The 14,087-nt window shown below is 47.6% G+C and overlaps 1 protein-coding gene across 1 annotated transcript in view; it reads right to left on the reverse strand.

The window, feature by feature from the left end:
* Positions 1-9,186, reverse strand: part of DIXDC1 (DIX domain containing 1) — a 59,866-nt gene extending 50,680 nt beyond the window's left edge. Inside the window, exon 1 of the mRNA XM_080815953.1 lies at positions 8,765-9,186. Within this exon, the coding sequence (XP_080672079.1) occupies positions 8,765-8,824 (60 nt within the window). The 5' untranslated portion in view covers positions 8,825-9,186. The remainder of the gene's footprint in view (positions 1-8,764) is intronic.
* Positions 9,187-14,087: the final 4,901 nt, after the last annotated feature.

The raw sequence follows: 14,087 nt of genomic DNA on the forward strand, positions 1-14,087 counted from the left end.
CATGGTTGGGGGGCGGGGCATAAGGTCACACATGCACCTTAAGGTGATGTGCCTACACATGTGTTGTGCTCTTCCCTGGGCAGAGATTCTAGCACTATAATGAGGTGAAGGTGACTGTCAGTCGTTCCATGGGTCACTCCATGGTCCATCTGTGCAGGCAGGAGTCAGGGGTTAAACTCAAACTGGTCTGGGCAGTCTGGGCAGTTATTGCTCCAGGGGTAGGGGTGCGGTTTATACCACGGGGTCTTGTCTGAATTAAGAGATAAACTGGAAAGAAGGGCTCCAGGAACAATGGGGGACAAAGATCAGTGGGTGTAAGCAGCACAGTCAAGGTCAGGTCCTGGGATCTAGCTGCTAACCAGGGCAGCGGCAAGGAGCCCCCATCCAATCGCCCCTCTTCACTACTGAAGTCGTCCGGCTTGCCCCTGGACAATGAGACGGACAAACAGAACGATGGAGGCTTTGGGAAGGGACACTGCAGGACGCTGGAAGCACAGGGAATGCTCATAAATAGGCCCTGGCGACACCAAGGACTCAGCCAGGGCTGCAAACCACGATTCTGTCACTGAATCCAAGAGCGAGGTTGCGGGTCTCCTCTGGGACTGCAGGGCAGGGAAGCAGGGATGGGCTCACGGAGGACCGGCAGCGGTCAGAGGGGGCCAGCGATCCCCAGGGCGCAGGAGGCGGGGGGGAAGGCGGTGAGAGTGTATTTGAAGTGACTGACGGTGGGATCTGCACCCGCGACAAGAAGTCAAAGGAGCGCTGATAAACTGAGAGGACAGAGAAGACAGAGGAGGGGAGAGCCTGAGGAGGTTGGAAGTAAGTTTAATGGAATGGAGGAGTGAGGACATGGGGGTTTTGAGCAGAGAGCAGAGTCTCAGAGTTCAGATGTCAAGGGCAAGATGATTCTGTGGCATAAGTTCCAGAATGTGGCCTTGCTGTAGTGGCACAGAGGGGACAGTCACCGCAGAGAGGATGGGAGGCTAGACCACCTTCCTCATGGATCCTGGAGTCAGTCTGGGAGAGCAGAAGGTATTAAAATGGTGAGGACAGGGGTGCCTGGGTGGCTCAGTGGGTTAAGCCTCTGCCTTCGGCTCAGGTCATGATCTCAGGGTCCTGGGATTGAGCCCCGCATCAGGCTCCCTGCTCAGCAGGAGCCCTGCTTCTTCCTCCCCCACTCCCCCTGCTCGTGTTCCCTCTCTCGTTATGTCTCTCTGTCAAGTAAATAAAATCTTAAAATAAAGTAAAATAAAATAAAACAAAACAAAATAAAATGCTGAGGACAGTTCCTATTCTACCCAGATTCATGTCATTTAAAAAAACGATAAACACGGTTTATTATTATTAATATCACGGAGGAAATCACTGATAAAATATTGATTGAAGAAGGGCCGTCGTCATGTCGCTGCTACGTCTGCAGGAGACAGAGACTCCTGAATGGCATCCCTAAGGGACCAGAGACTCGGGACGGAGGGGGGCTACTCTCATTCGCAGGTTGGGGTGCCCTGGCTTTAGGACCCCACCCACCCAAGAAGTCTGATCTGGGGGAGCCCAGCACTAAACCAGACCCCCTCTTTGACCTGAAGGCACCTGCACCTCACACCCAAGGGAATGGCCCGACCCTGTTCCTGCTGTAAATGCCTACTGCTGGCCCAGAAGAAATGGATTTAAAGTACAAAGCAGACATTCACGGGGACCAGCCACACCACCACTTCCCCCACGAAGATGTTTATCTTTAAAGAGGCCTGTAGTGCAAGCCTAGGCCTTGAGTAGCTCTGCTGCTTGGTTTTAAAATTTACTAGAGCTACTTCAGCAGCAGACGAAAGACCATATGCTTTTGCAAGAGGCTGTTACTCTCTCAGGGCTGGATGGGTAGTTTCATTTTTCTCTCTCTTCCTCCTCCTCCTCCCTTACTCTCTGGGGGTTGGACTAGTAGTTTTCTTCTTCTTCTTCTCCTCCTCCTCCTCCTCCTTCTTTTTTTGGCCCCAGTGTCTTTTCTCAAATTGTAACTCGTGTGAAAGGCAGATCTGTAAATTGGAGACAAGCTTTCCTGGTTAGGGCCAGCGTGGGATCTAGAGCCTAACTCAACTACCCTCGACATGAAATAACTTCTTAAGGGTTTCTTGCAGCAGGTGGGGAAAAAAACCCACTGAACTGTTTACTTCTAGCACTATCGCTTTATCAGTCAATTATTCAGTGAAGACAAGAAGCAATAGGTTTGGAAAAATGAAAATATCTGGAATATTAAGATATACTTCTTGAATACGCCCCTAGCGCTCTTGTTCCGTTTCCAGCAACAGCTGGAGAATCACAGCAGGACAACAGGTTCAAGTCAGGGCCACGGGGTTAGATACAGCTAAGAGCTCTTGGGGTAGGATCTGCAGACACAGTGTGGGCCCTAGGACTCAGCTGCTACAATATCGTAGCATCAACCAGATCACTGGCCCGATGGAGTTGATTGTTCAAGTCCAGCCAGTCTCTGGAATTTTGGATCTGGCCTTCAGGAGGAGAATCCGTCTCCTTCTCCACACCCATCTCTTTTAGACAAAGTTGTAAAATATAAAACCTAGATGATGCCATAGGCCATGCTGCCCACCTGCAAGAGAAAAGCCACATGGAGTGAAAGGGAATAAAGCCACCCCAGAAAGTACCAGCGATGAGTGGCAAAGAGCAGAGGGAGGGAGGCTACAAGCGTGGAGTCCCGACTCTCAAGGAGACTCTGCTCCATTCTTGCCCTTCACGTGGCTTAATTTTTCAGCCTTTCCTTGGATTCCACGAGTCAGTAAATTCCACTTTCTACTTCTGCTTGCTCAGGCTGCGTTCCTGGCCCTGCACTTGCCACCGAACTAGCAAGACAATCAAACACACAGCGTCAGGGACAGCACAGAACTGATCCTGATCCAGAATTAACATCTCTAAGTTGTTCTGGGGAAGCTAGAAAGATCCATGTGTCATCCAGCAGCCTAGAAAGACGGGGCTTTTGTGCCCATCCTTTGAGTCAGGCATCAGGGGGAAAGAAAAGTGGATGCGGCCACAGGGAAAGCTGGCGGAGCAGGATTTTGGCTTGATGAGAGCGCATGGCTGTAGAGCTGTGCAAACGGTGGTAACACCGCAGTCTCCATCAGCCTCCTCCAAGCCACTCCCAATACCCCTACAAGAGAAGTTAAAACTCTTCCAAGCATTGACAATTCCATCCACCGTCTTCACTGCGGCAGGAAGCTTGACCCTGAACCTCTCTTGTACCAAAGGTAACTTTCTTGCTGTTTCTCTTTGGAACCTGCCCGCCCTTCCTTCCAAACAAGTTTGCAAACCCGGCCTCTCCTCCCTATTTCCTCTAAGCCTCAAGGTCAAAGAGACTTCCTGCCGGGGACTTGTTCCGTTAGAGTTGCAAAGGGCATTTACTGGGCTTCACCGGGCAAGTCTGTGATCTACTGTTCCTAGTGCAGAGAGCATCCCAAACTGAGCCCTGCGGCAGGCAGGAAAGACAAACAAGAAAAAGCAGGGGGGGTTCTGGGGGTGTGCTGGAGTTCAGGAGGAGACCTGACTGGCTCTGGAAGGAAATCAACTTCCCAGTGAAACCAGATTCCTGTGTGGGACCGAGACCCTCCAGCAGCAGAAGATGAGGGGGTGGGGAGACGCTGCTGAGAACCTGAGGGGAGAGCAGGAGGTTTGGAAAGCTTGTTATTACTGGCCTGAATTCTGCCAGTAAGAGAATGTAATATGGTCTAGCCTTTCTATTAACTCTTTCAGGCCTTTACTGAGCCAGGAAAGGCAACTTATTCATTGAGCCTGGTGGCTAATTAGGTAAAAATGAGCCCACAAGTAAAAATATTACATTTCTTATTCCTGTATGAGCAGTGTTCTTCAAATTAGTGTTGAGCCCAGTGGTCAAAGGACGATATACCACAAAGTGAAAAGCTAAAGACTTTCTGAAAGATTTCATCTCCTAGCCTTATTTTAAAATTCGCACTAGAGGGGCGTCTGGGTAGCTCAGTGGGTTAAGCCTCTGCCTTCGGCTCAGGTCATGATCTCAGGGTCCTGGGACCGAGTCCCACATCGGGCTCTCTGCTCGGCAGGGAGCCTGCTTCCTCCCCTCTCTCTCTCTCTGCCCGCCTCTCTGCCTACTTGTGATCTCTCTCTGTCAAATAAATAAATAAAATCTTTAAAAATAAATAAATAAAATAAAATTCCCACTAGTTACACGTTCCACAAATACTCTGTTCCTTCAGGAGTACCTTATTAGGTAAGTGCTCAATAAATGCATGAGAATGAACGAATGAGCCTTCACTACAGATGTGTCCCCTATCCTAGGAACAGAGCATGGAGCCCACTGTTAGGGCCTTTGGGATTGGTTCCCTATCCCTTTACCATACCTGTCCATTGAAGGTCATGTTCATGACTACTTCAGTGGGGTTTGGTTTGGGGATAAGACATGAGAAATACATTTAATCAAGTGTCGTTTGGAGACTTTGCTTCCTGCAGCCTACACGAGGCCAGTCATGGCCAATGAAGCATTTCCAGGGCTTCCCAGTCTCTCTGAAGTGCCTGGGGGTGTGGCACCTGGCCAACAGTGCCCCATCACTGCTCCACACGCCTGGCCAGCCCATCACTCACCATGAGGAACATAAAGCTGCCTGAGAGCTTGCTGCCAGGGAGCATCTGTTTAGCTGGCATTGACTCCTGTGGGAACAAAGCCAATGGGCCTGGGTGAGGAGAGGAGGAATCAGTCAGGATAAAAAAAAAAAAAAAAAAAAAGGTTAGGGAGTATACTGCTTTGTTACATTAAAGAATTAATAGGCCTTTTAATTTCTACAGCAAAGCACAGAGGAATTCATTGTGGAAACGTCTGAAAGCCTCTGGTTGGCCCCATGTTGCAAATCCTACTTCACGGAAGACACGGGGCACTGAGGAGTGATGTCTGCTGCAGCTGCTCCAACCTGCCAATCCTCTTCGTCACTCATTCTATGTCCCCCTCATGGGGGGATGACACCAGACAAAGGCTCTTCCTGTATTTCTCAGGGACTGCCAGGCAGATGAATCTCCAAGTGGGCTCTAACTTTCTACTATTCTCCTTGGAGGGAAACGGTAGGGAAAGGCCTCCAGGTTATATGTTTCAAAAATTAAGGCTCAGACAACTCCCTTCCTGTTGACCAGCCTTTTAATAAATCATTCCCGTAACTTTCAGTCCCTCAGGCCATATATACCACAGCCAAGCTCCGGTTCACTCTGTCTGACAAACAAAATTTCTGTATCGTCACAATTTCCCCAAGTTTGATTCTCTGAACACTTACTTTAATTTCACTGACCTGTGAGCTTCACTAGGGAACAGACTCTATGTTATTTGACTTCTATTTCCAGAGCCTGGCCTGGTGTCTGGTAAACACAGTAATTCAGTAAATGCCTGTAGAATGAGAGCGCCCATGCATGTTTACCACACTAGCAGGAAAAAGTCAGGCCTCCGTGAGCAGACAGGTTGGGAAATATTTGGTGCTTTTCAGGGTGTCAATAAGTAGAAGATATCCCTGTGATCTCCCATGAACACTACCTCTTTAGGATGCTTACTATAGTAAGCATCCTATTATGGATTTCAAGATTTTTTTTCAGTATACCTACAAAATCTCTCCCTATAAATTTCTTGGAAGCAGGAACCAGTTTCAATTATTTTATCCATCCCCTCACCCAATAAATGAACTAAATAACTGAATGAATGAATGTTCATTGGCCAAACCATATTAGAGTCTCGGGGCTATCAAAACCTTTCAACACATTCACCGAAGTCTTTTTTAAAGAACGTCAGCCCCCAGAAAAACACTTGTAGAAATTTATGTTGGCACATCGACCAAAGACAACGTTCATAGGACAACATCAATATCAAGTAGCAGAGAAAACAAATAAATAGCTTTGAGGTGCAGGCAGAATGGGGAAAATGTGAACTGAAGATAGCCTGGCCATGAAGAGCACAGGAGACAGGGGATGGCAGCCAGGGTAGGCTACAGAACGTGGTGGTAGCCAAAATTTGTGGGTGACTCACAATGAAGATCAACCATGTCAATGAAAGGAACTGCACTGACAACACTGGCATAGATCAATTCTGTGGGTAATTTGTCAGGTGTGTTCAAGCCAAGGCTTTAGCCAGGGAATGCGGTAGAAGAAAATCATCATGCATGCTGGCAAATGGCCTGAGAACAGGGCCAACAATGGGTAGAGGGAAGCCTTGATTCAGAGGGTAGGGTTTCTCTCTGCTGCAGGGTTCCCTTATAATTAACCAATTAGAGCCATAGCTTCATTTCCCGAGGCAGTTTTCTCTGCCACACAGAATGAGGTCACAGCCCTTACCACACAGATCTATAAAGCATCTGGGAGATGAAGAATGGCTTCAGATATGCTTGGATCATTCCCCAGAGATGATTGGACACATGTGTGGTATTCTTAGCCTCAGAGCTTCTCAGAGGAATCAAAGTGTATTCTGACACCAGCTTTTAAGTCCCTATTTACATCCTTATCACATGACTCTAACAAAGAGATAGAATATTACTAGATCTATCAAGCAACCCCAGAAGCTGGAATAAATCAATCAGGGCTCCATCAACTCTGAAATAACAAATCATAGCAGTTTTCAGAAGCACTAGATGTGATACTCTAGTGAAAAGAATTATTTAATATAATTCATTTTGTATGTGAAAGAATTATTTCCACTCTCAGGGGCCATTGGGATTTAACATATTACTATTAGTAGTACTGAGAAGATGTCAATTTCTCAGAGAAATCAGAAGAACCTATTGGTTATCAGAGTTCCAATCTACACACAGAAGGGATAGACTGTACATAAGCCTAGAAGAGGGTGGAGGGAAGCATACAGGATGGGCAGGAAAATCAAACATCAGAGAGGGACAAGGGGCATTACTGCATTATTCTAGATGAGTTCATTATAAAGTTGTGTGCATTGTTTTGATGAAGAGACTTTGTCACCGCTACAAACAGAAAATTCTCCCACTATCTTTTCCCCTTATGTCTTACCAGAATGGGAGATCAGGGGATATTTATGGAAGCACTAAAGCATGAAAAAGACAGCCAAGCCTTTTGGCTCTTTGGTTGAAAGGTCTGGAAGTGCAAAGGAGCAGAAGGCAAAGGCTAGGGTTGGCTGTGCTGATTTCCTCCACTTAATAACACAGTGGGACCTGACACACAGGAGCGGAGTTAAAAAGCGGGGAGGCCACAGAAGAACCTAAGACGCTTCTGCCACAATTGGTGGGTGAGTCAGAAGGTATGAAGCTTGAGACCAGGGGAGGCCTCGAGTGAGAGAAGAGGAAGCAGGAATACTGGTAGCACTCAAAGAGGTGGCTTTGCCTCCGTGGTGTTTCATCTCTCATTTATAGCTCTTCTGCAACAATCCCCTTACATGTGTTCAGGGAGGGCTGACGCAAAATGACGAGCCCTGCAGTGCGGGCAGGATACAAGCCCCGCCCTTCAGGGAAGGTTGTGACACCCCTCAGCCAAAGGAAAATTCCGACTCTGTTGATTAGGTGGGAACCGCATTTCTGCAGTTTTCCTGTGTCAGGAACCAGGCTGGGGCACAGGGGCCAGGGCTGGGAAGGCTCTGAGACAGGTCGGCTGCCGAGCTTCTTAATTAGAAACGGGAATTGAGGAAAAAGCATACAATGCAGCGGGAAAGAAAATCTCACACACACATTCATGAGAAGGGTTACCTCTGGGACACAGGCCAGGACTGGAGGGGTGGCCAAAGGCACGCAGACTTGCCTGTGATGTTCATATTAAGAGAATGTATTCCTGCGTTGTTTAACTAAAAACAGATCTTCAGAAAGTCTTATAATTAACAAGGGAACAGAGGGAGAGGTGGAAAGAAAAAGAGAAAAGATGAAAGACACAACCAACAGCCTAGGCCTCCTTGTAAAGGTCTTCCTGGATGCTGGAATCAGGCCGCCCAGAGGGGTGGGGCTTGGAAGCAATGAAAGACACAGGGAGCAAGTCACAAGGAGGGGGTGGGTAGGGTCCTAAACCAGAATTTCCTGGATCAGAGGAGAAGGGAATGGAAGACGCATCGGAATTCTGAGAGAAAACAGTGAAAAGTAACAGACCCCCAGGGAGTCCTAGCCCATACCGCCTGTCAGATTTAGGGGTCCAGTTCCCCGCTCTTACACTGGAAGGAGCAAATGCTGACTCCAGGAAGGGCCCGGGACCTCAAGCAACCTCGCTCCTCTTAGGTCTTGTCTACCGACCATGCCCTTGGTTGTGAAGAAACCTACTGCCCGCAAAATGGAAAGAGGTATAAACACGAAGAGAGCACTACATGTGGACCACCTATTCACCCTGCCCGGTCTCAAACTTTCCACCAATGCAGTTCCACCCCACCCCTAACTTGGCCCACCCAGTTGGCTCCTGAAATAGGATGGGCCTTCCCGCCATAGACGCAGGGGCTTCCCTGGGGATTTTCTCGGGGACAAGCCCGGCGAAGGGTGGAGACCACCTCTTCTGGAAGATGACCTCTGAGTCTGTGGTCCTATCTGCTGGGCTCAGGTAAGCCCCCAGGAAGGGCATCGCTCAGCTTAGCGGGAGGCGGGCGGCCCTTCAGCTTTCTCCCGGCTAGCCATCTCGTCCGCACCGTACCCACCACCCTGGCCCCTTAGGGCTCTGCGGACGAAGTGATCTGGGGTCCCCCTGAGGATGGGGGCGGAGAACCCCTTCCAGAGATTAGGCGGGAGGCGCTGGGGGAGGGGAGCTGGGAGTGGGAGGAGCAGACAGTTACCTCATTGAAGCCCTCCTGCAGGACGTCCAGTAAGTTCCCCCGGGTCAGGCAGGCTAGCATTGTTCCTGCGGGGGGCTCCCCGGGCGGGGTCTCCAGGTCAGGCAGCGGCCGCCGCCGCCTCCTCCCTCCGCACACAAAGACTCTCCGCTCAGCTCATTGGGATCTCTCCGGAGTCCCGCAGGCCACTTACTGGAAACCTAGACCCGAGCCAAACTAGCGCCTTCCACTGGGCATGCTCGCACCCGGCCTCCGCCGGAGGGCCCCGGCGCTGTTGCGGTTCCTATAGAAACAGCTGGGCGCGCAAAGGGTGGAGGGGCGCTGGCTGGCAGCCCCCGGCCAGGCGTGCGTAAGGGGGAGCACCATGGGCGCGCGGGCGGGCTGGTGTGTGCGCGCACCGCACAAACACACACGCGCTCGCTCTCTCTCTCTCTCCGTGCAACACACATACACCAGGCTGGGGGCGGGCGTGTGTGCCTACACTGCAGACACATACACACCAGGCCCCCGACGGGCGTGCGGGTCTGTGCGCGCGCACTGCGAACATCCACACACGTGAGCACACACACATACACTCTTTGACACACCGGCGGGCGTGCCGGCGTGTGCCTGCGCTTGCAATCACACACGAGTTCACAAACCAGGCCTACAGGCAGGCGTGCTGGCGTGAGCTCACGCTACACACGCGCACACGCGCGCGCACACACACACATTCTGCGGATTTAAGGCCAAACGCTCCACCACAAAATGGGTGGGAGGGAGCCTGAATCAGGATTTTTTTCTCCCCAGACTAGCTGAAAACAGCAACCTTTTTCCATAAGAGGCCTGGACAGTGAGATTGAACTAAAGAAGGGGAAGCAGAAAGGACAGGAAAAAAGAGAGAGAGAGAGAGAGAACCAGCCAGAAGGGGGGGGGGGGCAGGATAGAGGGAACTTTAGTTATTAATGGTATTAGAACACATTTAACAGAAATAATAGGAAAGAAATACCACTAGATCACAACATAAACATCAAGGGTAAACCAAGGATCACCAAGGTTTTACCCAAACAATCTGTATTTCTCTTAAAAATAACTGTGAAGGGGTGCCTGGGGGGCTTAGTTGGTTGAGCTACTGACTCTTGATTTAAGCTCAGGTTAGGGTTAGGGTTAGGGTTAGGTCATGATCCTGGGATAGAGCCCCCACAACTGGCTCTCTGCTCAGTGGGAAGCCTGCTTCTCCCTCTCCCACTCCCCCTGCTTGTGTTCCTTCTCTCGCTGTTTCTCTTGGTCCAAAAACAAAAAAACCTTTAAAAAATATAAAAATAAAAGAAATAAATCTTTAAAATAATCAAATGAACAACAAAAAAAACCCCTGCTACAATGTAAAGCCCATATTTTTAGTGAGCTTTAAATGAATTAAATCGGTTTTAATTCAAATAAACACTACATTTGGGTGGGGGATGGGCTAAACGGGTGATGGGTATTAAGGAGGGCATTTGTTTTGATGAATGCTGGGTGTTATATGTAAGTAAAGAATCACCAAATTCTCCTGAAACCAATATTACACTATATGTTAACTAAAATTTAAATAAAAATGTGAAAAATAAAATAAATACTACAAAAATATCCTGGGACTTTTGAAAGAGTTAGGAAAAAGCTTCCCCAGATGAAACAGAGAGCTATTCCCCTCTGTTTCTAGTTATTCAAGTCACAGCCTTGATTATTTATTTTTAGGAATACTAGTCATTTGTACTCTCGGTGCACATTCTTGTTTCTATAGGAAAACTGGAAGCTGAAAGAACACCCGTATTCTATTACACCTCGTGATTCCAGATGGAGGGGAAGGCTTTACAGAATGGTAAGGCTCAGAGAAGGTCAGGGCCTTGCACAAGGACACAGCTGGTCAGTGACAAAGGCAGTTTGATGATCTAGGACTCTACACTTAACGATTTTGCAGAAGGCCCAAATTCCTGCCACATATACCTACTGGTAACTTAGCAGGAAAAGTCAGAAATGGTTCTTTTCAACCTCATGACCTCCTCAGCTCCTCAGCTCACTAGACAAAAAGAAAATCCCTAGGGAGCATCCAGAACTAGCAACATCTTGCCTGAAGGTCTAAAGCTGCTAAACACAAGGATACTTCTGAGAAGGACACACCTCCCACCCTACCCCCTACCCCCTACCCCAGCAAGCAGGAAGCAGAAGGCCCACAGAGGTGTTAAGTGGCTGCTGCTGATTAAATGCTGTGTATTCCATTCTGGCAAAGGCAGGGGAAAAGCCATGGCACCAAATCAAACTGAACCTGATCAGCCCATGAGTCAGAAGAGAACAGTCCTGGGGTGCCTGGGTGGTTCAGTCATTGAGCTGTCTACCTTTGGCTCAGGTCATGATCCCAGGGTCCTGGAATTGAGCCCTGCATCGGGCCTCCTTGTGCAGCCAGAAGCCTGCTTCTCCCTCTGCCATTAAAAAAGAAGAAGAAGAAGAAGAAGAGCACAGTCCTTCATAACTAACTGGGGAATTTAGCTGCCAAGAATTCCCCTTGCCATGACTGCAGCTCATGGTGTAATACGATCAGGTGAGTCACCAACCCATGTTCATGCAACAAGGCCCTTTTAAAACAGAAGCATGAAACTTCTAACAAAATAAAATTGCATGTAACACATCTACATGCATAGTGATGCAAAACCAAAACACCCAGTTGGTGGGTCCCTGGTTAGAGGATTCTGGTTGGTTGCTGGCCCAACATGCTTAGGGCAGAGGAGAAAATACTGAAACATCAGAGGGAGGTCCTGCTGATAGTTATATGCCAAAAGGTCACTGTTTCTCAAGGAACAAATCCTTTATCAACATAAGACCTGTGAGCTCAATATTCCTAGGGAAAGATTCATTAAATCACTGGATTTAAAGCTAAAAAGAAAAAAAAAAGATATTTGACACACATGGAGGAATGAAGACTAGGGTTGCTATTTACAGTCACTCAGCAAATCAATATGAGAGCTAAGATCTGAACCAAGCCCCTGATGCTCAGCCCTATGCTGTTTGCCCTGCGTCTCACAGCATGCTGGAGGAATTAGAGGGAATGGTGGCGAACAGATACAAGATATGTTATAGGGCATATGGCCCACAATTGCACTATCCCCCGGAAGTCTGTAATTATATCAACCATATATCCTACAGTAATGCTATGCCATAGGATTTTCTGTAATGGAGAAAGTATTCTATCTGTGCCATCTAATCCACTGGCCACTAGCCACACGTGATTAGTAAGCACTTAAAATGTGGCTGATGCAAAGGCGAGACTAAAATTTAAATAGCATTTAATTTTAATTCACTTAAATTGAGATAGTACCATTTCATAATATTCTGTGCCATTTTCCCCACACAACTATTGAAATGTTCCAAAAATTACAATATTTTCACATATAGTCTGCCTCTCTCACTTGGAAAAAGCACAAAATTCCTGTTGGAGCATATAATCTCTAGGGTTTTTTTTTGCTCAGAAGATGCGCTCGCCATATTTATCATGGTCTCCCTTACCAAATAGCTCAGGTGAAGAACGAAGCGTTAGCTCCAAGCAGCACTAACATTTACTGTTCCCTCCATCTGCCCCATCTCGCTCTGCTGTCATATCAGCCTAAGAGCCGGAAGGGTAAGTAGGTTAGCTTAAAAGAATCAGGAATAACTAGGACAATGATCTGCACCCTGCAGGGCTAGGACATGGGGAAACTGCGAGCCAGTCCAGGTAGCTGGAACTACTCCCACCACTGCTGGCTTGTCATTCACTCGGCCTGTGAGGCAAGGCAAAGGGTCCAAACTAGCCACTCTCTGCATATCTCTGCCATGCTACCTGATTTCTAAAATCAGACCAGACCTCCTCGGTCCTGTATTATTTTAACAATAATGGCATGGATAGGGGCGCCTGGGTGGCTCAGGGGGTTAAAGCCTCTGCCTTCGGCTCGGGTCATGATCCCAGGGCCCTGGGATCGGGTCCCGCATCGGGCTCTCTGCTCCGCAGGGAGCCTGCTTCCTCCTCACTCTCTCTCTCTCTGCCTGCCTCTCTGCCTACTTGTGATCTGTCAAATAAATAAATAAATAAAATCTTTTAAAATAAAAAATAATAATAATAATAATGGCATGGATACTTCCCTCACCAACTAAAAGCCACCAAATATCTATAGATAACCATAATAATAGCAAAACTGAACTTCTACTATGTGCCAAGCCCTACACTAAGCACTTACATACATTAGCTTATTTGATGGTCACAATTACCATAAACAGTAGTGAGTTTTTCTTATCCCCATTTTACAGATGAAGAAAGAGAGATCTGGCAGATAAGTAATTAGCTCCAGGTCCTATCGCTGCTAAGTGGAGAAGCTGAAGTCCAGGGGTTTTTTGTTTTGTTTTGTTTTTTAAGATTTTATTTATTTATTTGACAGAGAGACAGAGAGAGAGGAAATACAAGTAGGGGGAGTGGGAGAGAGAGAAGCAGGCTCCCTGCTGAGCAGGGAGCCCATGCAGGGCTTGATCCCACAAATGAGCCACGCAGGGGCCCTAAAGTCCAAGTTCTTAATCATTACACAATACTTTTATATAATGCTTGAGACAATAGAAGGTACTGAGTAAATGTTCTTAGTTGAATGCATGAATGAATGAGTGGAGGAAACTGGCAAACTCATTCATCACTTCTATTAATACAGATAATAATATGATGGCCTAAGTAAGACTATGAGCTCTAAACAGAACTGTCATTCGGTGAAGATATTGACTGTGACTTCTCCCTGTATGGAAATGTGTGAAATCCACACCTGTGTCAATTTAATACATCTATTGTGGGCAATCATTAATGACTACAAAGAAGCAGAAAGGCAGTCTGAATAAACAGATAATTAAAATTATCAATGGAAATATTTTAAATGACTCTGAAATAATTTCTTAATCTTTTTCTGTTTTCACACACTGGCGAGTTTCTTGGCGGTAACATATGTTTACAATTTCTACTGCATTTTTCTTCAGGGACATCAGCATAAATGCCCACAAAAGAGCTCGCATCTACCAGCAGAGGCCCCCACGTTGTCCTGACTTGTTTCTTGGCTTTTCTGCCAGCCTACACCCCTTAATCTTACTTAGACAATGCACTCATCTTCCTGCTCAAATGGTCAAGTGTTTTCAAACACTCCTTTTTCCTGTCAGATATAAATTCCTCGTGCCCCACTCTTAAGGCCCTTCCCCAAATTGCCTGTGCTCAGGTTAGCAGGCCCCTCTCTGTCTCACATGTTCCCAGGGCTCATTTTCACCTCCCATGCCTTCATGACTGTCCTTCAGCCTAGAAGGTCCCACACTTCTG

This window comes from Martes martes (assembly GCF_963455335.1).
Source record: "Martes martes genome assembly, chromosome: 10".
Lineage (NCBI taxonomy): Eukaryota > Metazoa > Chordata > Mammalia > Carnivora > Mustelidae > Martes > Martes martes.